Source organism: Maniola hyperantus, chromosome 20 (assembly GCF_902806685.2).
Source record: "Maniola hyperantus chromosome 20, iAphHyp1.2, whole genome shotgun sequence".
NCBI lineage: Eukaryota > Metazoa > Arthropoda > Insecta > Lepidoptera > Nymphalidae > Maniola > Maniola hyperantus.
This window is the reverse complement of record NC_048555.1, coordinates 8,327,565-8,354,673: the sequence shown is the minus strand read 5'-3', so window position 1 is coordinate 8,354,673 and position 27,109 is coordinate 8,327,565. Positions and strand designations below refer to the sequence as shown.

General features: G+C 34.4%; 1 protein-coding gene across 1 annotated transcript; it reads left to right on the top strand.

The window, feature by feature from the left end:
* Positions 1-2,534: 2,534 nt before the first annotated feature.
* On the top strand, positions 2,535-25,694 carry LOC117991796 (uncharacterized). The gene is made up of 16 exons (XM_034979403.2): positions 2,535-2,631; positions 3,417-3,473; positions 3,794-3,844; positions 4,307-4,373; positions 8,841-9,188; positions 9,393-9,641; positions 10,023-10,211; positions 10,961-11,133; positions 16,180-16,190; positions 20,161-20,235; positions 20,443-20,494; positions 21,508-21,720; positions 22,507-22,588; positions 23,028-23,178; positions 24,552-24,712; positions 25,029-25,694. The coding sequence occupies exons 3-16, from the start codon at positions 3,804-3,806 to the stop codon at positions 25,641-25,643; spliced, it is 2,427 nt and encodes an 808-aa protein (XP_034835294.2). The 5' UTR covers positions 2,535-2,631; positions 3,417-3,473; positions 3,794-3,803; the 3' UTR covers positions 25,644-25,694.
* The last annotated feature ends 1,415 nt before the right edge of the window (positions 25,695-27,109 follow it).

Below are 27,109 nucleotides of genomic sequence, written 5' to 3'. Positions count from 1 at the left end.
ACAGTGGAGGCTTAGTAATAGAGTCCGAAACCCAAAGGTCAAGAATCTGGTTCTGATCGCCAACTTCTCATTTCTTAATTGAAATTTTATTGATAATAACGATGATATTAATACGGCCAGACTAATAAAATGCACCTTTTTCAAAAAGCCCCATTGGAGAAGTTATTTCAGGTTGCTTTTAATAGCCATTTTAATCCCTAAGGTCGATTACAGTCCAACCTTCCGTCCGGTGAAGATTGGGCAGGGAGCCCTAACAGTTTTTTTGTGTTGGCGTAAATCTTAATACGCGTTTACGAGGACTTACACGTGGTGAGTAAGCTATAAGAATTAGCGATATTTTATACCTGGTTCTTTTTTCTCTTTCTAGTATTTCTTTCTTGATTGGATTTTCCAATTACGCATTCCAATTTTTCTAACTAAAGTTTTGAAACTCTTCCAGTTCGCTAATTCCAGTTTTCTTCTCTTCACAAAATTGCCATTTTTCTTCATAGCTTACGAAATTCCTCAAAAATATTTTCGCATTCTTAGCTACCTAGCAATGTATGATACGTACGTAATGTAAAATGTATAAATATACTTTAGTCAATTTTGAAATTTTATTATTTGTGAAAATTTTAACAAAGCATCTAGGTAAGGTACAGCTATTAGATAAGATACAGCCTGCTGACAGATAGACGGATGGATTATAATTTTTAAATTGCCGTTTCGCTTAAATCTTGTAACTTATTGTGCCAAAAACGTTTCCTTTGGATTCATGGTATAACGGCTATGACCAGTAAACCAACACTTCCAAGGCTCGTAAGATTTTTAATGTCCACGCGGTCAAGATTTAAGATGTGGTATATAGCTCATTTTGTTTTGAGCCTTTTATACCTTTAGAATTTAGGGAAGATACACATTTAAGCAAGTAGGTATGTGGATTTTTATAATAAGTATACCTAGGAAGAATTTAGACACAAAAAATCCGCGTTCTAATTTTTACTACGATTAGGCAAATACTTACCTACTTGCTGCCGTGCGATGAGTAACTTTTTTAATTAATTTTTCAAAAACTGCACTTTATCTTTAAAATAAGCAAGTAAGTAAAAAGTTAGATTAGGTTAGCTTCTAGTATATACCTATCTTATACCTATAGGTTGATCGTTTATCACATTTCTTATAATATATCAATAAGTATAGGTAGGTAATATAATTATGTAACTTCGTGTAAACTAGTAGATCAACAGTCAATAATTCTACTATGTATTTGTTATTTTTTATGGTTTAGTTTGTAGCTGAATCTAGTTAAGTCACTCTAGTTAATACAATTTCACGTGGAAAATAAATTTGAAAACGATTTATTTTTAGCATGCATAATGCATACCTACCATAATAAAATATATAAGAAGAAACCGATATGCAGCCGTAGCCAATTTGATTTTATAGTCGATCGTATAACATAAAAACCAAATAAGTAGTTTTGATATGCTTTGTCATAATCTCAAATATTTTCCTATTGTAATAATAAGATTGTAATTTTATAATGCAAATAGTTTTATTCGCAATAATATTTTTTGTTGAAATTCAATGTAAAACAACTAAAGGTACTTCACTTTTTTATTAAGTACACGAAAATAGGTCAAAGCATTGATTAAGATTTTTACTCTTATTTTAAACTACTTTGATGATCCTCCCGGCTTCACTCGAGTGAAATTTATGAATAATATGATATAACTTATTTTACTTTAGGATAAAGTTGTTTTGTAATGATAAAATAATTATAAAAATCAGTTCAATAGTTTTAGAGTTTATCGATTACAAACAAACATGCAAAACATTTTTTTAATAATTGTATGATAATAGTTTGAATAGTTTACAAAAATCTTCAAATTAAGTATGCTAAATCCCAGTGGCGTGCACAGGATTTGAAGCCAGGGTAGGCATTACTTAGGTAGGAACCTGTTTACTGGCAGTTTACAATGAAAAATATGCACAAACTATTACAAATGGGGTAAGCAGTGCATTTATGCCTCTATGACCTGCACGCCACTGCTAAATCCATACTGATCTGAAATTGTGTCCGTCTGTCTGTTACCTTTTCACGGCCCACCCGTTTAACTAATGTTGACTATGGTAGGTAGGTACAGAGATAATAACTTTTACTCTGGAGGCGGATATAGGCTAATTTTTATCCCGGAAAATCATACCGTTCCCACGGGATTTTTATAAAATCTAAGTACATGCAGACGAAATCGTAAACATCAGCTAGTTTTAAATAACAGCTAGCCTGCCTACTTGTATTTATAGATAGATTACAACGAACAAAGCGAAATATTAATTTCCATGTGCTAACTATATTTACTCTAAGTATTTTAAGAACACAATTCATCCTGTAATATGTATTAAATTGTACAAAATTAAATTTCAGCCGTTAAATCAAAAGATGACTTAGAAATTTGGTAAGGATTAATAACTCCTATATGCATAGTGTATACCTACCTATTCGATCATTTGAAAGTAGTGAAAAGATTTAAATAATATATTTTTAAGGAAACGTGATCTCGGTTTTAATGAATCACTGCTATCAACAACAAAAAGACAAAGACAACTCACTAAAAATGATAAACCAATTTTTCGACAAAACTTATACAAGTAAGTAATCTTATACTTACTATACTATAGTTGACTATGTCATACTAAGCCAGCTTTATAATATTTTTGAGTATTTAATAAAATTATGTAAGTACAAGTAGATGATACCTAAGTATATGAATATCCTCTGAAATGTGTTATATAATATGGTGGAAAAACTTCAAATTCCGTTCCGTTCCGGCTTTCAACATTTTTATAAGTGTAAGTATAAGTCCCGCAAATTGCTAATGCAGAGAGACGTCAGCACTAGATTGAAGTGTCCAGCAACCAGTACCGTTGACAAAACTGTCGATAGAGTACGCGTATCGTGATTTGAATCATTGCGAATTCGTGTGTTTGGAGCGCACTACGAATAAGATCCTCTTAATGATCCTTTGCAGTTGTTTAACTATAAGATAGTAAAGAATGAGGAGGTTTCCAGGCAACGTTTGAGATAATTTTTATTGATGGCGCTGAATACTTCCACCACTAAAGATGAAAAATAATACCTACTTATATCTATATTATCTATGCTTTAAATTTTTTAATTTAAATCGAAGAAATTAATTAATTACTTCTATCACACATTTTCACAGATTTTGTGGGGAAAAAACGTAAGGAAAATTGCAGTGCACGCTAGCTCTTACTCTTCATCTATTCTTATAAACATTAAAGCATAGATCATATAGATATAGGTATTATTTTTAATCTTTAGTGGTGGAAGTATCCAGCGCCATCTATGAAAATTATCTCGAACGTTGCCTGGAAACCTCCTTATTACATAAGTAGATCGATATATCTTTCAGACATCGCGAAGCCAAGAGCAAATGGCCAAAAGTACTGCGAAAGTCTACAACAAAAGCGTAAATCTATATGTTACATAATTTATTATCTACCGTTTTAAAGTTTTTTTTTATTTAAAAGCTTGTTTTTATTATTTAGCTAATAATTCGCATTACATTTGTAGCAGTAGTTCTGTAGTACCACTTATCTACACTAATATTATAAATAGGTAAATTTGTTTTATCTGTAGGGGGTAATCTCCGGAACTAATAATCCGATTCTGAAAATTCTTTCACTGATATATAGTTGTATCCCTGATATAATATAAATTATATTGTTGAATAATAAACGAATAAAGTAAAATAGATTTAATTTTCATAATGACTGGTGACTTTTTTAGAGCGGCAAGGATGACTAAAATGCAATTGATGCAAGAGGGAGAAAAAACAACGTAAGTAATTGAATATTACGTTTAGGTTTTTTTTAATAATATTTATTGGAAGTACCTACCTACATAATATTTTGTACTACAATATGTTACTGCAGTAAAATTGAACTATCATCATCATGATCAACCCATCGCCGGCTCACTGCACAGCACGAGTCTCCTCTCAGACTGAGAAGGGTTTTGGCCATAGTCTACCACGCTGGCCATGTGCGGATTGGTAGACTTCACACACCTTTGAGAACATTATGAAGAACTCTCAGGCATGCAGGTTTCCTCACGATGTGTTCCTTCACCGGTAAAGCAAGTGATATTTTACTATTAAAACGCACATAACCCCGAAAAGTTAGAGGTGCGTGGGATCGAACCCCTGACCTCCGATTAGAAGGCGGACGTCCTAACCACTAGGCTATCACAGCTTACAAATTGAACTATAGCAAAACAAAATTAATTAGGTAAACTTTTCAGGGTTATCGATTTAAATCAATCAAATGAAAGATATAAAGTGATCAGTGGAAATCTAAATTCATATATTGTAAGTTTTTTTTTTATATTATTGTAAGTTCAATTTTTACTTAATAACTTGAAACTCCGCTGTCCGTCCGCCCGTTTGTCTGTCAGCGGGCTGTAGCTCGTGAATCGTAAAAGATTAGATAGAGTCATTGGGGCCGATTCTCTAGGCGGTTTTCTAATTTTAAAATGTCTAATATTAGACTTAGAAAGGTGTGTTATTCTGAAAACCCACTTAAATGACAGGTCTAACCTAAAATTGAATTTGACAGCACTAAACTATTCAATTTAGATTTTAAAGAGCAAAAGTTATTCTGTTGCACGAACTAAATGCCTAAATTAAGAAACGTCAACCTAAAATTTTCTAAAATTAGAGTGGACCTCGCGAGGTGCCCACTAAATTTAAAGAGTCTGCTTAAATGGCAAAATGGACGTGTTTTGAAAGAAATATTTTTATTTGAGTTTAGAATTGTTATATTTAAGATAAAAAAAGTATCTTTTAAGTGTTTTAATTTAATTTAAACTTTATAAAATGGAAATATACGTGGTTTCTCTGGCTCGTCGTTAATTCACAAAAAATAATTAGGTTGGTTATCTACTTTGTTGTCTAAGAGTATCAGACACCTCCACAGACATCCTGGCGGCTTCAGCAAGGCAAACCTAAGATCCTTAAGTCTCCTTATTTCTTAACTAGCAAGTGGCAGCTGTTCGAAAATCCTGTGGGACTAGGATACTTTTCTGTAGGTACTTAGCTTACCTACCTACCTAATAAAAGTAGCCTATAAGTATATCCTTCACTAGTATGTGTCCTTGTGAAAAATCTCTGTGCCCAACTAGGTTAGATGCATAAAGGAACATACCCAGAGACAAAAACTTGCATAGGTAGCTACCTAAATATTAGTGTGAACATAAATCTTTGCCAATTAGGTATGCCAAGGTAAAACTTGATGCCTTGTTATCATTATCAATGAGATTAATTCCTACTACCTATTACTTATTGCTAAACATATCAAAAATAAAGCAGAATAAGTGTGGTGGTAGAGTAGGTACTTATAATAAAGTTTAAGTTCTAAAATCTTAATGAGTTCACCTAAAGGTTTATTTATAGGCTAAATTAACAGATTTTACATTTAGTTATGTCTTATACTTACATACCCCTAGTATTGAACTAAGTACTTGAGTAGTACCCAGTTACTTCTTTATTTTCAACTCAGTAGATACCTGCTTGAAAGACTACCTATTACATGCATAAGTAGGTACTTATACTAGCTACAGTACAGTATAGATAACTACAACTAACTGACATAGCCTGGGTTCACTTTAATCATCTGATAAGTTTTAGTTGAGAAGTACCTAGTAGATACATCTTGTAATTCCTAAACATATCATGATAGGATCTTGTTGAGTTTACCTATATAGGTATACCCATACCCATATGGGTATACCTATATAGGTATACCCATACCCATATGGGTATCACATTTCAGGTTAACTAGCTGACCTGCCTGAGTTGTACCTGCCCCAGCTTTGTTCGGGTGGAATAAGTACCTATGTAAGTATCTGAAAATTATGTCGTAGTGGTCTATATAGGTACTTAAAGTAAACGTTCCTTACATGCAAATTCTCAAGTTTTTAAGCTCAGCAGCTTAATAAATTACTAGACTCAGGAGTCAGCAGCTTATATGCTGATGTCAGTCAGTCAGTTTATATTTTTACATTTACATAATATGTACAGAAGAGAGAGAGAATAGCTAGGACTTCTCCATAACATCCTCAAAAATGTGTGAAGTCTGCCAATCCGCACTTGGTCAGTGTGGTAGATTATGGCCAAAACACCTTATTCGGAGAGGTGACCCGTGCTCAGTAGTAGTGACCCGGCGATGGATTGATAATGATGATGATGATGATGATGTACTGACCTAGCTACCTGCCTTTAGGTCACAAGAAGTATATAGGGTACTTCTAGTACCTAAAGTGATCCTATAATGGTTCCTTTTGAGGTATGGAACCCATAGTTAGAAGAGAAATAACGTCAAAAAATAATTTGATTTCTTTTATCTTTTCTAGATCTATTTTATTGAAAACGGACTAAAGTTTTCTACACATTCCTATAATTCTACAAATTAATACAGAAATCTATAGACTCAACCTTTATTTAGTTTGAAATCTATAGATCTCTGACTTTGCATAGACTTAAGATACTGATAAAAGAGACAGAGTTATATCATTGGCATAAATCTGTCTCGTTTTAACTGAAACTTACGTCAGAGCAAAGTCAAAGTATGCTCTCTATACATATCTGTGCTTAAAGTATTATGTTTTAACTATGTCTAGTCTGAGCTAATTCAAAGTATAAGTACTCTATAGATTTTAGCCAAAGAATATGCAAACCTCAAAAAATGATTTTATAATTGTTATGGTGAAGACTGCATTGAAATTGATATAAATAGGGACTGAAAACTAATTTTGAACTATTTATACCTATAGATAATAAATTTCATTTTTCAGGTAGTACTAGTACAACTAAGTCATACTACAGCTGCTCAGTATGATGAAGGCAAGAATTTCCTAACAAAAGCAAGAAAACTTCAATCAGATACTTAATTAACAATTACTTTTATTAAATAAAATAATAAAATATATACATATGTTTCATTCTGTACTGTACATAATTAATATTTATTTCAATAACATTTAAATAAAAATTAAGTTTAGGAAACAACTGTTCATTTTTGGTAGATGAGTGACGGAACATCTTTTTAACTCGCAGACTCCATATACTTGGTTTCATGAAATGGGCTGAAATAAAAATTATCAACGTTGAAAGTTTGTTATGATGATGTGTTGAAAGGTGTACCTAATGTATCCTACACTTCAATTTTTTGCTATGCATACTAGCTGTTTACTATGCAATTAAGCATCACTTTCTTTAACGGTGAACCAAACCATTGTGAGGAAACCTAAATGCCTGAGAGTTCTCCATAGTGTTCTCAAAGGTGTGTGAAATCTGTCAATGTGCACTCGGCCAGAGTGGTGGACAATGGCCAAACTCTTCCCGTTTTGAGAGGAGTCCCCTGCTCAGTAGTCAGCCGGCAATGAGTTGATCGTGTGATGATACTAACTGTTGCCTGTAATTATTATTTTTATATAGGTATGCTACACTTCCATTTTTTGCTATATTATAATATTTACTAGCTGTTTAATAAGCAATTAAGTATCACTTTCTTTAACCGTGAAGGAAAACATTGTGAGGAAACCTACATGCCTGAGAGTTCTCCATAGTGTTCTCAAAGGTGTGTGAAGTCTGTCAATCTGCACTTGGACAGAGTGGTGGACTATGGCCAAACTACATTTTGAGAGGTGAGCTGGCAATGAGTTGATCATTATGATGATACCAGCTGTTACCTGTTATTATTATTATTATACACGTAGGTATATACCTTCAATCTTGATCTTGTAGGTACTTTCATGCCTTAAATCACATTACCGCCTTAGTTTGTTGAATTCATAGCAGAATTCATGGATACCTCGTTCCACGTCCTTGCACGCCAGATTTGTAAGTATACCGCCAAGTTTCAGAACTTCCTCGCTGTATATTCCTTTACCTGTATATTCAATGTACTCTGTGGCAGTCAGTTATTTAGGATGATTGCTTTTCATCTGTTTGCATTGATTTCCTAGCAAGAGTTTGACAATTAGGTACCTCGGTGATTTCAAGGTAAGGTAGGTAGGTAAGATTCCAAGCAAAATTCTTTGCTTTTATCTATTTTATGCACATAACCACTATTTTCACAAAGTTTTGTAACAAAAACTAAGATTCTTTAACCACAAAACATAAAGAAATTAGGTTAGAAATTATATTTGCAACAAAAATAATAGATCTGTTTTTTTAACTAGTTTTACGGCTCTGGGTTCTAGCACTTTTGATCAAAGACTTAAGCCTACTTCACACGATAAAATGAACAAAACTTCAATTTTCGACACTTTTATTGTGATTCGACCTAAATAAATCAAGTAAAGTTATTATTTTTGTATTTCAAGTAACATCGTTCGATATTTTTCGCAAAAAATAGTTTTAAGATTAAAGGGGAAAATCAAACACAAATTTAGTGCAGTTCTTGTTATCTTAAATAGCAACACTTACTATTCAATTCAAACGTCATTTTAGACGGCCATTTAGGATGTTTAAATTTAGTTGAAGCAAAAAAGCGAATGCAGTTTAGAAATAGAAATCCTAAAATTAAAGAATCTAAAATTTAGTTTAGGTTTAGGTTAGAGTACAACAGAATTAGCGCCAAGACAATAAAATAATACTAATTTAAAAAAAGCTGCTATGAAAATTTCAAAAGTACATATTATTTTTTTTAGGATGGTACGGAACCGTTTCTGTGCGAGTTCAACTCGCACTTGACCGATTTTTTAAATATGTTCATTAAATATAAAGTTTTTTTAAATTTGTTACATCACTCTTAATTCTCTATGAATATTTTAGATAAAACGACAACTTGAAAAGATCTCTGAGCATATACCGCATTCAAATGTAACACTGGAAGTGATTGGTCGTACTAAAGAATATCAAGATATTGTTTTACTTAAAATTACTAAGGAAAGCGGCAGATACTTCAGAGCTGACGACGATAAGTATGCCGACGACCAGCCACAGAAGAAAATCATATTTATCGTGCATGGCTTAAGCGTTATGGGTATTGATAACCTGCCGTGCTTGTCCCGTGCACCATCATTAATTCATACACTTGTGTCATACTATGTTGAACATTTGGACAAATTTGATATATTTTTGATACCTATGGCAAATCCAGACGGTTATGCTTTCCTTAAAGTACGTATTTTTTTCTATTTTTCAAGTATAAATAGTTCTGCAGTTAGCACAACAGTCAATAACTGTTATTGCGAATAACGGTCTCAAGTGGAAACACGCCAGTTAATATTGAATGCACTATACCATCTTGCGCAACTTCAAACCGATCAGCTCTTAAGGGCTCTTACAGAACTTTTTAAAATTTTGTAATTTTGTTTAATTTAGTATACACATATCTGGAACAAAAACGTCGCCCCACAAACTGAGTGCGCAGGCGTTGCATTGGATCGCAATTTCGATGTCGCTTGGAATAATAACCACTCTATCAGCTCATGTAGTCAAGAGTATCCGGGTATGATGCCCTTTTCGGAAGAAGAAACTCAGGCCATACGTAGCGTATTTCATAAGTACAGTCACAAAATTGTTGCTTACTTGAACGTACATGCAGGTACCTATGGATCTGAAACATTTAAGGTAACTGTAGTTCATGTACACCTGAAAATCAAATTTAATTTGATTGGTCTATGAAAAGGTAGTTTTGAAACTATGAGATAGAAATGAACGTTAATAATAAATTGTTCTTTGTCGATGTCCCCGTTAAAATATAAACGTTTTACAAAATTTTACCGTTTTAATGAAACCAATCTGGTTTTATTTAAATTTATTGAAGATCTGATCTTCTTAAATGGAAAATTCATGTCTTTAACACAATAAATCAATTGCGATCAACTTGCATTAATATCAAACAAATAACAAATATTTTGTCTAAAGATAGAGAATTTGGAATACATATGTGCATCGAAATGATTTTCATCAAAATTATTTGAACTTAAAATAAAATATTTTCTTTTATAGGGGGATGCAGTTTTATATCCAAAAGGCTACACCGATTCTATAACAGATGAAGATAAGTATATAGATTTAAAAGGAGAAATCGATGAGGCAATCAGAAACGCAAGTTTTCAAGTGCTCTCAGTTGCTGTAGAGACTCTTTATAATTGGTATGGGAAGGTTTCTGGATCAAGCGTGGATTACGCTGCTACGGTATATGGTTTATTATTACAAATTAAATTTTGCTCGCTCATTATAAACCTGCTTTATAATGAGCGAGCAAAATTTCACCTCGTTGCTGTTGGACACGACTTCATTCTTTATTCTAATAAATGTTTATATCATTTATTTTCCCTATAACATGTGGGGCGTTGACTAGGTACAACATTTGAAATCATACGATTGCGCTGGCTATAAAACTAGGGTTTCCTATTAAAGCGGTGTAGTACCAAGTACTAACCTACTGTCACTCAGCGTTTGATGTCGTCTGCACACCTGTGGGAGTGTCTTCCAACGCTGCGCTTTCCGGTACGAGGTCACCATTCCAGCACTTCGGGACCTCAAAATCTATCGGTTTTTCAAACTATGTGCCCTGCCTATTACCACTTCAGCTACGCAGCCTATGTCGCTATGTCGGTTACTCTAATTCTCCTACGGATCTACCCATTTTTGATCTCTCTCCATCGCTCATGATTTTTCATAGGAGAGTCAGCTTGTTAGCGACCATGTTATTATTATCACTACTATCTGATACCTACTCTATGTCGACTCGTATGCGAGTCCATCCAAAAACTTTGGTATCCTTATGTAAGTAATGGAAAAAGGTCACAAATCTCTGAAATGAGAAGTGAAATCCTTTTGTAACCTGTCATTTGTGCTTATGGTGCAACAAAGAGTACACATGCATACATACATACGATGTAGATAAAGAGATAATATAAGTATTAAATTTCTTTATGTAGGTGTATGGCATTCCGTTTGCTCTAGAACTAGTAATGCAACTGTATGATAATGAATACGTAGATGGATATACAGAAGATTTCTCGGAGAGTGCTCTTACTCAGGTATGGAGTAGAGTCGTTGATGTTATATTCAAATATATATGGAAGACTACAAACAAGGGCATGGATGTTCGGTGATCAACTGTATTTTGTTTAAATATAGACAAAATAATAAATTATACATAATATATCTAATACACAGTATGGCCATACGAGTAAGTGATTTCATTTCGAGAGATGTCCCAACTGATAAGCTGGAATCAGACGGTTCAATTATTTGGTTACATCATACTCCATACTTAATATTATAAATGCGAAAGTGTCTATCTTTCCGTCTAATAAATAGCTTTTCGCGAAATTAGATACAGACACAAGTTGCATTTCGGGGACTGACATGTGCTCCTTTTTAACACATTCGCATTTGCAATATTATAAACATAGATCAATTATTGGTCTCGCTAATTATAAAGTATAGAGTATGGCTTACGTAGACTCAATACGTGAGTATAGCTGAAATAACCTATGCTTATTGTGGGGTGTGGATTAAGGATAAAAGAGTTATTTCTATGTAAAGCACACGCATCTACAAAAATCTTATTCAACTGTAGAGATAATAGAATTTAGGTCGTTTTACTAGAATGAATAGAAAGGATGACTCATTAAAAATACGTGTATTTGGCCAATATTATGGTGATACTTTCACCTATCGAGTCACATGTGTCACCGATCAATGCGTCACTATTATTATAACCTCCTGTTTTATCATTTTTATTAGATAACAGTTCCGAAATGATTATACAACGCTCGTGTAGTATAGAGAAGTAAAAATTAATATTGATGAGAATCATCAATGAAAATAATAAAAAAATATGGAGATCGCATCGTCTTTGTTTTAAGTGTGTCAGTTTTGTTTTTGTTTGTTGCTGGTCGTGCATACAAAGGAAGTTGAGAGAGTATAAGAAAGTGAACGTATGTTTCGAGGTCCATAAAACGATGGCGCATTTCTTACTTGTTGGTCGAATAGTTGAATTTTTTGATGTGCCTAAGTCAGCGAATTTGGCCGCCATTTATAGTCCGCGATAGGTTGACATGGCTATCGGGGTATGAGGCGAGGGGGACGCCCCGCACACCAACACGTCACCCGCACTCGCCCGCACCGGGTTAGCGCGGGTGTGCGGGGGCGTTCCCTCCCTGATTGTCATTTCAACCTGTCGCGTAGTATATCATGCTCTCCCAATTTACAATTTAAGTAGGAAATTATAAAATGAGATAAAAAACGTGGGATGGAAAAAAAGTACAATTGCATTGTTACACTTAATTCTATTTTAAATATTATACTGTTTTTTATTTATCTCAAAAATGTAGTGTAGGGTGTCCTCTATTCTTGTTCTCGCGAGTAAAAATAGAAACCCGTTACTTGGGTTTCTTGTTACCGCAGAATTTTTAATATCATAAAACTTTGATACTTTTTAGTTTTAAGCAGATTCTACGAATGTGTGTAATTTTTTGATGTGAAAAGGTACTATTCAGCTGCGTTAGGCGACTTTAAATAAGATTGATTAGCGATTGATTAATTAATTGTTAATTGTGACAAATCTTACAAATAATCCTACATGCAAATTATCAAATTCCTAGACCCAGTAGTTAGAGTTAGCTATACCTTGATACGCCAGTGGGTAGGGGAAGGCTTAGTTGGGAAGGGGAATATTAGTCATGACTAACATGGCTAATATTCTTTAAAAAAAAATTTTTAAAGTATTATAGAAACTCGTTCTTCTCCTTGAAAATCACTAGGTAGGTATACCTAGGTATGTACTTAGTTAACAAGTTTCAAGCAAAGTTTATTAAGAAAACCACACCGTACAAACTGATAGCACAGTTTTAATTATTTATTTTACGACTTAAGCCATTAAAGCATGCTTTACACTTGCAACAGAGGAATGAATCTAAATTAAAGCATGTAAATAAATTCGATAGGCTCTGTACACGTAATTAGTGCAATTATGTGTAGTTTCGTGGTAAACCTACCATTTTTAGGGTTCCGTATCCGAAGGGTGTCAACGGGACCCTATTACAGACTCCGCTGTCCGTCCGTCCTTCCGTCTGTCTGTCAGCGAGTTGTATCCCATAAACCGTAATAGATATAGAGTTGAAATTTTCACACAATGTGTATTTCTATTGTCGCTATAAAAACAAATAATAAAAAATTCAAAATGGCCACAATGAAAATTAGAAAAAATTAAAAAGTGTTATTTCTTGTACGATTGTACGGAGCCTTACGTGTGTGAGTCCTATGTACTAGCACTTAACCGATTTTGTAATTCTTATTTTGTTTAAGAACTGTGATCAAAGGACCGGTTTAGCACATACGTCCGAAATTAAAATAGGTATCAATTATAAGCAACAGGCTTCGAAGGGTTTGTTTTGCAAGGGTAAAAGACCTTTTAGGAATGCCCTTCTGATCCGATTGAGCGCAAATTGGGGAGATCTTGAAGATCGGCGCCTGCGCAGGCTATATTAATATTATTGCAGTGCTCGACCAAGCCTTGACACGTGAGCACGGGTGTGCGTGCGATTAAAATATAACTATCAACTAAGTATTTATTATACGATTAAATAATTATTAATTTTTAAAATTTGCGGTCGGCATTTTAGTTTGTGGTTTGATTGGATTAATTTATAATGGCCGTGTGGATCGCATTTGTTTTCGGTGAGTATTTTTTTAACTACTTATACCGAAAATTTTCACTCTATGTTTTTGGAAAAGATCTATTTTTTGATAAAATAAATAACTTATTCCTGCTCGTTAAATATTTAGTGGTTATGTCAGTAGGTTCTTACCAATGTTTCCTTAGTCTCGATTTGAGCTACATTTCTCTGTCTTGCTATAAATAAAGCACTTTCTCTGATCAAGTACAAGAAAGCATATTTGAGGTTACACTAAACCTACTTTGAGTGAATTAGAAATTAAATAAACGAATTTATCTATACTAGAATATATATCATATTGCAATCGAAGTTAGAAAGAAAAAAATATATACAGATACCATCTACATACGTGAAGGCACCTTATTAATTCCTATAGTACGATGTTTATATAAACACTAATACCTACCTAATTAGGTATGCCGTTGAGTACCTATTATAAATTAACATCTGAAAAAAGTAGAGCATTCATTTTCAAAGAATTGAAAGAAATTAAGTTAAACAAGTCGTTTCCTCCACAACTGCATATTTTTCGTGAATTTCCAATTTTAAATACGTAGCGATCATCTATTTGCAAATTACTATCAATTCTAAGCCTTCCTCAAGAAAAAAAACAATTTTTTTCATTTGATTACCACAATGAAACTTAAAACTAATTAAGTTGGTGTTATGTGTGACCAAATAGGTACCTATAGGTCTCCCGCTCAGCATCATAATTATGCTGTAGAAAATGCAGCGCTGGTTTTTAACCGACTTCAAAAAAAGGAGGAGGTTCTCAATTCGTCGGAATCTTTTTTTTTTTTTTTTTTATGTATGTTCCCCGATTACTCAAAAACGCCTGGACCGATTTTGAAAATTCTTTTTTTGTTTGAAAGGGTATACTTCAAAGTTGGTCCCATTTCAATTTGGTGAAGATCTGATGAACATCTTCGAAGATAGATACTGGAACTCCTGAACGGATAAGAGTAAATTGCTCGCGATCAGTGTAATAGCTTAGTAAACAGTAGATTTTTAACCAGTCATAGCATAATTCCATTGTGAAATAAAAATTTTTTACAAAAAAAATAAAAACCGACTTCGTTACACAAACACTAAAAATTGAAAAATAATTTAATTTATTACCGAATATATTATGTATACAAGAGTTAATATAGTTCCATAATAATATTTTTTGGGGTCGGTGCCAATGAGGTGCCATTGTGGAGTCCCATAAAATATGAAGTCTAGACGATTCGCGCAGCTAAAGCTAATTGGCACCGGCACCAAAAAGTATTATTATGGAACTATATTAACTCTTGTATACATAATATATTCGGTAATAAATTAAATTATTTTTCAATTTTTAGTGTTTGTGTAACGAAGTCGGTTTTTATTTTTTTTGTAATTAGTGGAAGCTTTAAAAAAAGTAAAGTCACTGAGTAGACTACTAAATAATAATAATATTCATTTAATAGTATCCATTAAAAAACTAAGTTTCAATATTAGGTGAGCACGTCCGCGTATAAAAAGAGTGAGTCACATAGTTTAATTAATTTATTATCATAAGTATATTAAAAAAAATTAAAATACCATGTTTTAAAACGAACTAGAAAGTATATCTACTTAAATCATAATAGAGCAAGATCCCGGAAACGCTAGATCTTACAGCATTTGAAAATCAAAATGTGGGATATAGAGTAGTGTTAGTGCGTAGGTACTATTAATGTGTGGGTATCTGCTAACTTGTACCGTGGACCAATTTATATTTCCGCCAGATGCTTTAAGACACGCGAAAAATACCATTAAGTATATATCTAATCTTAATTATAGCCTGAGTCGTAATTTTTATATTAAGTATTATGATATTCAGGAAATATAATTATACAAAAATCAACCCTCAGACTTTAAGGAAAGACGGAATGTGACTAATGTTTTACGCACCGTTAGCAATAATTGATATCTTTAAATTGGGCTCAGCACAAGCTAGCAAAATATCCGTATGATAAAAAGTAGGTACATAACGTCTGGGTACACTGGAATCTTGGACCGTAATTTTTATTAAGTACTAGATGATGCCCGCAACTTCGTCCGCGTGGATTTAGGTTTTTTTAAATCCCATGGGAACTCTTTAATTTTCCGGGATAAACAGTAGCTCTGTACCAAATTTCATCAAAATCGGTTGCACTGTTGGGCCGTGAAAAGCTAGCAGACAGACAAACTTTCGCATTTATAATATTAGTATGGATAATTTATAATTAGCTATGAGAATACTTGTAAGATTTAAAATTAAAAACACGGGTTACATGTAATTAAAAATGTGGTAGGTATATAATTATAACGGACCAACGAATGAAGGAACGAACGAACAAACAAACAAATCGACCGACAAGAAAGCGACCTAATAAATACTTAAAATATAGAAATTACCTGCACGCTATAATAAGTAATTATTATGATTGTACAGTGAATTATTATATTGTTCGTATCTTACGTAGTATTGTAGACGGTAATTATAGCTATCACAATTAATAGAGACGTTTACGTAAAAATATATAAACTAGAAAAAACATTATTCACCGCTATACATAATCCAAAGGCGTTAAATAAGTGTGAAATGAGGTACGGATTTTTCATGTAACTATTTCATAAATTAATTATAATATATATATATAGCTGTTCGTGCTGATTCACTGATTGACTGACTGACTCACTCATTGATCACCTCTCCTGATGGTTTCGTATAGAAGACAAAAATTCATTCGGAGGAAAAATAAGGAGAAAGCTGATGATTGAGGATTTCGGAGACGGGTGAAGAGCACGCTTAAGGTATTGAAGATAGGTGGGAGGTGCTCGAGCAAATGTCATTCGAAACGTCATCCAATTGCCAATGAGCTGAAAAAAATTTCAAAATGGCGAAAAAAAGATGACTGCCATACAAACTTCGTCTGTGTCTATCTCGGAGAGTATAAAAGATAGAAGAGCACTTTTTTCGCAAAAGATGATTTTTTCTATTCATCGAGTAGACCTTTGTATCCTACAAAGGTCTACTCGATGAATAGAAAAAATTCAAGATGGCGGAATTTATTTTTCCATAGAAAATGTATGGCAAATAAAGTGCACATTTTGAAAAACCAACGCTGCATGCTCGCGGACCACTTCAGTGGTCCGCGCACCCAAGCACCCTACTAGTTAGGTATAAGTTGGGTATGACTGAGTAAAGGTACACGTATATAAAATAGGTATGAAAGCCAATTATGAGTAGGTATATTTTGTAGGTAAATTAGGTACTAGGTATGTGTAAAGTACTAAATGGCTGACAAAATAATAAAAATCTTGATCATAGATTTTTATTTTTAAAAGCTTTTTGAATAGTCAAAGAAATAATTTATATTAGGTGATTTGAATTCATCATGTCCTTATTTTCGTGATCTAACATATCATACCAAAAAGAAACACGACACGGCGGTCGCTTCTCGAAAACTTGAAAGTCCGTAATTTTTCAAGTTATACACATGCGTGAAACTGAAAATAGATTTTTGGGCTTTCAGTTAAAAATTAATAATACGCAAGTATTCTACTATACCATAGTAGTATACCTATTTTAGGATTTTTGGAAATTTCAACCTCTCAATGATTTAAAAAAATTCCATTTAAGCGAACCTAGGGCGGATCAGCTAGTTTACTGAATTTGAATAATACGTTGAAGTCAAAAGCTCTTCATCTATAAAACGGGGCCGATAATAATTAACTAATATTAGGTAAGAATTTAATATAAAATCAACATTTCCGATCAAATATAATAGAGTAATATTTGATCAAAGGACCGGCCTGGCTTCGTTCCATAGAGCGTTGCAGTTGATTTCAATCGAAAAATTCCATCTGTATTAAATTAAAATTATCGGGGATTCGGACGATCAAAGGGCGGCTCTAATGATATTGGTTCGGAATTGGTCCACAGTGGAAGCCAGATCGAATCGGGCTGTTGTAGCTCAATTACACGAAGCCAAAGAAACACGATAAAAGTCGCCGCAAATTAAAGAATCGCTCCACGTAAATGCCGCGTTAAGATGGTGTTCCAATATACATAGCGGACGTCAGCGTTTGTGAGGCAGCGACACCGGGCCAGTTGAAAACCAAGCAGCTTAAACCAGTCATCACCATCATCATAATGAGTGCCACTCAGAAAAACAGGCATTATTTAAATATTTTTACCGAATTATTGGAATGTCCTAACACTCATCATGATCAACCCATCGCTAGCTCACTATTAAGCGCGGGTCTTCTCTCAAAGTTAGGTTACGGTTAAAATATGTTAAAGTTAGATTATGGTTAAATTTGAACAACAAAAAAAGAAACGTGGGTTGCACAAATCAGCTTTCATTCGTTCATAATTAAGGTCAATCTGGTCCAAAGATAACAAACCCTAACTTGTAGGACCAGTCCGCTACAGGTTGAGATGGCAATTGGGGTATGAGGCAAAGGGACGCCCCGCAAACCCCCGCGCTCGCCCATACTGGGTTAGCGCGGGAGCTGTGTGGGTGTTTCCAACAAGAATAACTACGGAACCTGGGTTCTGAGTTCTGACACGCACTTGAGCAGTTATCTTTGGTGGTCAAAGTTTAACGGTAACTGTCTCTAATATAACTTTAACTGTCTAATATGCAACTGACCTTTAGTGAAAACCTTGCGGTTTTACGTCTTGAATAATATTTTCTTACATATCCACTTTCGATTTTATTATTATTCTTATAACACACTTATTTAAATGATTAGTGATTTATTTCAAGTAAATATTAAGGATAAGACTATTATAGGTAGTAAGTTCTTTCAACAAACTTAATACAGAATAAGGCTTAAGTATATTATATAGATATTTAATATTTAATTTGCAAAGTAAAGTTTTTATCAGAACATAAACGTTTTGTATTGATGACTTTCTGCTTTACCTACCAACCTACTTATTAATTCAGGAAGGCATTTAAATAAGAAAAGTTCGGTGGGAATTTTTCCATTTTTATTTATTTGTATTTTTGATGGTATAACTCTAATTAAACTATTAGACGATTGAAATGATGAGTTGGAACTCTACCTTAAGATATTTAAGTTACAAACGTCGTGTCCTCGACTCTTAATGGTGGGTTTTTAAAGGAACTACCTCCATTTCTTGGTCCCATTAGAGGGAATTAAGGGATTTCCCTCATTTATTTATATCTCTATGTAGAAAAATTGCGTTGGTTTTCAACGCTCGATGGCACGTTTAAAATTCTTACATAACACAGACATAGACATATATAGGTATGCAAGTACGTTAGATAAGGTGTGCCGTGCCACACAAAATGACAATAGGCTACTTGACACTTTTTTAAAGTTGGTCTTAAATGGTTAATATTTGTCCTATTATATCAAAAAAATTAACACTATATTTTTTTGCGCCCTAAAAACCATAAAACTTTAATTTAAAAATATTTTTTTCTTAGACAGGTGAAAACACTGTCGGCCATGTTTGGCCGATAGATTATCTGTGCTCTGCGGTCATGCATTTGTAAACAACAGCATAACGTCCCAAAGTTAATAAACATGACTTCTATTATACTAGTTTACATGAAAAATATAGTAATTATCGTTATTGTATCATCCGAGAATGTAAAAAACGCATCGATAAAGACCACAGGAAAGTTATGGATTAGAGTGCCCAGTGAAATAAATATACGTAACACGCGAAGACTTGCTTAAAGGGATCCTATATGACTAACGACTTCAACCCAAATTTATTTTTGCAAAGATCACTTTGTTGTAAGTCTTACTTAATAACTTATTCAATTTATAAAGAGAAAACGATATTTTTTTACGTTTACTATGAGTTTTTAGAAATATATAAAAACTAGCTTATGCTCGTGATTTCGCCCGCGTGGACTTCATAAATTTCAAACCTCCATTTAACCCACTCAGAGGTGGAATTTCAAAAAATCCTTTCCTAGTGGATACCTTCTCTTTGCCTACAAAGAACACACCCACCAAATTTCATGTATCTAGGATCAGCTGTTTAGATGTTTAGGCTGTGCGTTGATATATAAGTTAGTCACGACTCTAAATTTTATATATATGGATACTACGTTAGTCCCCGCGTCACATCGGGATGACATTTCTTTGTTTACATATTTAATGACGTCACATCATGGCTGACAGCGTTTTCTGCGTTTCAAATAAAAATAAAAACTGTATTTTTTTAAATTGGATTTATATATCCATCCTGCGTTTTTAATAATTGTTATTGATATATTTCGTTGTCTTAAGCAAAATACTATAATAAATAATCATTTATTGGACGAAATTAGATATGAGTCAAGTATCCTATTGTTTTCATGCCAATTCAAGCACCACCGAGTGTACCGGGAATTAAAATATTATTGAGACTTTGTCTTCGTGTTGACACTATATTAACAGAATATGTCTCATCACTAAAATTTACTTCTGAGTATGCTCACATGACACTCACTGTCGCTATCAGCACCAAAATGGTGGTAATCAAGTTGCATCGTGCTTGTGCATAGGTACTCAGTCAAATAAAAAAGAAATAAATAAATAAAATAGATTTAATTTTGATATCAAATAAGTACTTAAATGTTGAAATGAATTATTTTATTTTATTTTTATTATTTTATTTTATTTTATATTATAACGTATGATCTTAATTATCGTTTCTACTTTGTAGCATTTCAAATTATTTTACTTACAAATTATTTTGCTATTTTTTGCAGGCTTAGTGAGCATTTGGCAAGTGGGTTGCAAGACAGAAGACAAATATGATGAGTATGTACCTACGTTTCTAAGTAATTCTAGAATAGCATAGAACAGAAATTTAACTATGTTATTGTTTATGAGTTGTTGAAAAAAAAGAGTTTTAGAATTAACTGTAAGATAGATTTAATTGAGCGGTGAGCCGGTTGAGACGGTAATTAACTAGTTAGACCTAATGGATCCTTACCAAATAGCCTAACGCAGACAGCCTATGTATATGTTCATCACCTTAACCCATAGCCGAGGACTTTGTCTTCTCAGAACGAAAAGGGTTTACGCCATAGTCTTCACGCTAGCCAAGTGTGGACACACCATTGAGAACATTATAAAGAACTTTCAGGCATGTGAGTTTGCTCAGGATGTTTTCCTTCACTTTATCTTTAGGTAATTGCTTAAAACGCATTCGAAAAGTTAGAGGTATAGAAGCCGGCATGAATTAAGATTGCACGTTGACCTTTAGAATGAGATTTCGGCTTTGTAGATCGTTGTCTCTGTCACTCATACCTATGTGACGTTTCGGTCTCAACGATAGAGACAACGCTCTACAAAACCGCTCTTTCTAAAGGTAGATGTACAATATTAACCCCAGACTCCCTCTAACAAGAGGCCGAAGTCTTAACTACCAGGCTATCATCGCTAACTATACATGTTATTACGTTATTCAAAATATAATGTTTGTTATGTTAGTGTTGCTAACTATAAAACCAATAGCATGAAGCATAGCTTAGCATAGCACAACAGCTAGATAGTGTCTTACAATAGGTAGAGAAGAGGTAAAAAAATGTTCGAGACCATTTCACCGCGATTTAGCGTCATCTGGTGACAGAAGGGCTGGCTCATTTTTTGCGCAATAGATCTGCTGATAGATAGCCTAGCTGTCCAACACGGAAATGCAGCCAGTTTTCTTGGCACCATTCCACGTTGGGCATGATTTGTAAAGTAATTAGATAAGGCTAGGTTTAAATTTTATTGTAAAATTTTTAATAATATAAAAAAGGGGTTGAAGTATTTGTTTTATATTCCAGCTATGCTCTGATAAAAATCTACCCAACAAGGACACAACAGGTCGAAGCGTTAAGAAGGCTTGAAGACCCTGAACACAGACTAGAGTTTCTGAAGAAAAGTCGAAGTTTTAACGACAGTACTGATGTCTTGGTACCGCCTGACGAGATTCCCTATGTAGAAAACTTTATCAAGACTCAATACTTAGACTACGATTTAAAACCTAATTACGGAAGGTGAGGTACTAATTTTATTTCAATCACTCAAACAAATAGATGGAAAATTAAAATAGAGGTTTTTCGTCGAATTGTTCCTGTCGGAAAGCAGAACTGTTTTGTTTCGATAAAACTTTCACAAATCCTTATTGATGGAGATTTGTGAATTTTCTTCTACGAATCCCCACTAGGAGCTCTCATCAACCTCATCAACAACTGATAGAGTCCTCTGCTGGACATAGGTGTCTTGCAGGGACTTCTACACGCCACGGTCTTGCGCCGCCTGAATCCAGCGGCTCCCTGCAGCTCACCTGATGTCCTCCGTCCATCTAGTGGGAGCTCTGGAAGAAGTCAGTAAGAATTTTCTGAAGAAAAGTTCACAAATCAATAACCCGATATTATTAATACTATTATGTATTTCAAGTCAATTTTTTTCCCGGATTGTGTAAAAACTACCACTAGGTGATGCTTACACAATCCGGATGAACCCATTTTTATTATTTAATCATTAATTAGAACGGCTGCCGACCAATAATACCTACCTACTAATTAGTAAAATACATTTACTTCAGAAAAAATATAGAAAATAGGAAAAGAAGAAAATTAATTAATATTGATGTAACACTATATCAAATAAACATAATATTATTTACAGTATTACGAAGCAACCAACGAGAAAAAATTTGTTTACCTACTAATTTTACAATTTCCAATCTTTGCTGTACCTATAGCCAATAAAAAATGTTTTTATTAGAATTTTCCATCTGTAGGTACTAATATGAAAATTAATTTTTTTGTTTGTTTTAGATTACTCGAAAGTGCTGAGAGAACGCCAAAGAGGAGAATTCTGCGAGGGTTTAGTGTTTTTGAATATCACTCCTTCCAAGCGGTTAGTATGGTCTATTAATTTACCACCTCGAATGAAGCCCAGCCCAGCTAGCTACGTGATCAAATCAGAAATGAGGAGATTCATAGGAGAATCAGAGTAAATGACATATCTCAACGGGTTGCGAAGCTGAAGTGACAATGGGCAGGGCACATAGTTCGAAAAACCGATTGAGGTTGGGGTCCTAAGGTGCTGGAATGGCGACCTCGCAATGGAAAGCGCAGTGACCCCCCACTAGGTGAACAGACAACATTAAATACGAGAACTATTCTTTGACATGTCACATTTTAGACGATGTTTTGATCATGTTAAATTTTAAGACCTAATTTTTGTAAATAATGCATGTTGTGTTTAATATCTGGATCAGCAAATAGAACCAGCATTTATTTTATTCGACATTTTTCCGCCAATTTTTTATACCCCTTGTTTCATTGTTTAACAGATTCAAGAATACATAGAAAATATGTCAAAACGACATCCTGATTTGGTAACCCTGCAAAATCTAGGGACCAGCTATCAGGGACGGCGTATGAAACTCGTCAAGATATCCTCAGATCCCGATGCTGGAAATCCTATTATATTTATTGATGCTGGTGAGTTTCATCCTAGCTACTCGCTTCCCTGTTTATGCCATTCGTTATTCTCATTGCTGATGGTCGTGACCCCTTCTATTTATCACGTGATGGTAGGGGGTTTCTTGGAATCATAAGGTGTTGGACCCAATAGATTTATTGAGTCACTTTTGCAACCAATCGAAACCACTCTAAATTTGAGAAGCAACAAATAAATCTGATATTTTTTTTTTTTTTTTTTTTTTTTTTTTTTTTTTTTTTTTTTTTTTTTTTTTTTTTTTTTTTTTTTTTTTTTTTTTTTAATACAATAAAACTTAAAGCTAGCCTTATCTAATTACTATATAAATCATGACCGCGTGGAATGGTGCCAAGAATACTGGCTGCATTTCCGCGCTGGACAGCTGATAAACAAAAACCTAAATCACACCATCATCCATCACACATCCCGTTATTAAGATATTAATCAGTTCCATTCATCTTATAGGTAGCAATGATAAAAAATCAAAGATATGTTTTACGTTATAGGCGTTATAGCCGGTTATATACGATCATAAGACATTGTAGGTAACGTAATTAATGTAGTGTTCTACATTTACATTATTATTACTTTTATTACATTACATTAGTTAATCTATTGCTTGCGTTATCTAATTACTGTACATATCATGACCGCGTGGAATGGTGCCAAGAATACTGGCTGCATTTCCGCGCTGGACAGCTAGACTGATCCGTTGCGCAAAAAATGAGCCAGCCCTTCTGTCACCGGAAAAGGCTGTTAATCGCGGTGAAATGTCTCGTAATTTTTTTTCTGCACTTACACTCCATGGCCCCAGGGTCTCCACGGCAAACGGAACAAAAATGGAACTCTCGATAAGAGAGGCATACTTGCGCTGCTTGCCGTTTTCAGCCAATTCAGCTGCGGGTCCCGGTCTTGATGCTATCTCCCTGATATGACACGGGGCCATTGTGTCAACGCACGTTACGTTCCACTTTAGCGCCCGTTCCCGTTCCCAGGGAACCAGCGTCAATACATCAGGTCTCTTGCTAGTTTTTATAGTTGCGTGCAAGTTATCTTTTTGCCAACATTGGGGCCGTTTCTCTTGTACACATTCTCTAATCTAAACTAAAATGACACGTCTAAATCTATTGCTATCCATGTCGTAATGTTGCTTTCGGAAAAGGATAGCAATAGATTTAGACCTGTTAATTTAGTTTAGTTTAGAGATTGTGTACAAGAGAATCAGCCCCATTGTAAACTTAAAGCTAAAATTTCCCGTTGTTAAAGTGTGTCTGTCTGTTATTTAGCGTACTTGTAATTGTCCATATCTGCTGTGGCATGAACAGTTATTAATTTTTTCTTGATTTAATTAACAACAGTTACTGTTGATTGACAGGCATCCACGCGCGCGAGTGGGTGGCACCGGCGATGGCTGTGTACCTAGTCCATAGACTGGTCAACGACCCCGAGGCGCGGCAGGAGCTCGATGGCGTGGACTGGTACATTCTGCCCGTCGTCAACCCTGATGGCTATGAGTACACGCGCACTAGTCGAGCTGTAAGTAGTCACTATACCAACTTAATACCGCGGTGAGTTATAGAAACGTCTGATGCTTACAAGCGTCTTTATTATTAAGACCCTTAGCAATAAAAATTACGCGTTGCCTTTACATGACTAGATGACCCACACACGCGACTTCGTCAGCGTGGATTTAAGTTTTTCTTACTTTTTATCCCGGAAAATCAAAGAGTTCCCGCGGGATTCAAAATCCTATATCCACGCAGACGAAGTCGCGGGTATCATCTAGTTAAAGCCAAAAAAGTCGCAGAAGTATTTCTTATTTTTCACTTAACTTTCTGAATTTTATTTTCAGCACCGATTGTGGAGAAAGACAAGGTCCAAGAACAATCTTTTGAACTGTTTCGGGGTCGACGGAAACCGTAATTATGGTTTCAAATGGGCCGTCAGCGGCGTATCCTCAAACCCATGCGACACAGAGACGTATGCTGGACCAAAACCCTTCTCAGAAGTTGAGACTCAGATGGTGCGGAACATCATGATGGAAAACAGTAAACGATTGAAATTGTATGTTTCCTTGCATTCTTATGGGCAGTATTTGGTGTATCCTTGGGGTTACACAGGGGATTTCCTGCCTAAAGAATGGAAAAAGTTAGATAACTTGGCACGATCTGTGTCAGACGCAGTACAAAAGGCGGGAGGAAAACCTTTTAGGGTACTGAGTGCAGGGAAATGGTACCCGGCCGCTGGAGGTAGCGATGATTTCGCCTATGGAGTAATTGGAGTCCCATACTCTTATACAATGGAACTTACAGATGGTTACGAATTCATATACCCTGAGAGGCTATTACGCATTGTGTTGCCACAGTTCTATGAAGGTTTCAGAACATTTGCAGAGCAAATCAAGACGGAATTTTCACCAAAATACGCGGGACAGAGATTGAGGATGACTCGAGAGGAAATCAGCTAATTTATCATGCTTCATGCCTTAGGTTAAGAGAAAATAGAGAAATAAGATATTATACAATCTTGTTTCATTTGAGTAAACCTGGATACTTTTTGTAAGCAAATAGGTAGGTATCTACTCTTTTGATTTTTGAATAATCTTCTTTAATAGGTTAGTTAGGTTTACTGCCGTACCCCTTCCAGGTGGGTGATTCGCTCGAACTCAGTGACTAACAGTGAATGATAGCCACCGACCTCATTTGATATTCGTTGGTTCTACACCGCTGCTGCACTGAGTGATATTAATTTGTTTTTTAAAACCTTCAATGGATTAAAAATAAATGTCAAATGAACTCGGTGGCTATCATTCAGTGTCAAACACCGAGTTAGCGAATCGGGGGGCCCTGGTTGGCCCGCTTCCATCTTAGACTGCGTCATCACTTGCCATCAAGTGAGATTGCAGTAAGGGCTAACTTATATCTGAATAAAAAAAGTAAAAATAGGTATATTTATGAACCCTTGTTCATGACATCATTGGACATACCAACATAGGCTTCCTCATTTGTAGGTATGGCATTCCTTTTGGTGTCGTGACTCGTGTCATTGCCTATGTCGTGTTAGTTCCTTTCGGTGGAAGAAATATGATGACATGAGCCGGCAAGAAATTATGTAGTCAACTTTTTTCGAAGACAAAATATTAGGTACAATATAAAGCTATATCCTAACTTATATAATCAAATCATTTTGGTCAGCTGAATGCAAAGCCATAATAATAATTGTTTTCATGCAATTTTTCGACTGAAATTATTAGGTTTAGGTTTAAAGACTTTATTTTCTCAAAAAAGAACAAAAGTTCACTTACATGAGAACAATTTTAAGCATAAATATAGAAGAAGACATAAATATAGAAGAAGATACGGTGAATTTATACAATAATAAAACTTATATATATTTTAAAACTATAGTGTTTGACAATATTTTTTTAATTTTCTTTAAATTTTGGAAAAGATTTTTCGTTAAAAATGTCTTTAGGCAAGTTATTACATAGTAGCACTCCCTCAAACTGTATAGTTTTCACCCCACAATTATTAAATTGCTAACCTTATTCCTTATTTATGAGAAATGCGAAATCTTTTTTACAATGTATAATCAAGTAACGGTGTTTAATTATAATATTAAAATGTACATTTCCGGTATGACCAACATTCAAATGCAGTATATTGAATTTAATATTCAATCTGAAATATGTACCCTTCATACCTAACAACGTATTTTCAATTTCCGTAAAGGACTTATGAAGCTGACTCGATATTGCACGGATGCAATACCTAGAATACTTCGATGATATTTATCTTTTTACCTTTAATTTTCCATCCGAATGGCTTCCCTATGTGATATCCGATATAAATCTCGAAAATAATATTCAATATTACTGGGAAAGCTCCGAATATGTCGAGTGGACAGTATTAATTTTTTTTGGTAGAGATAAAA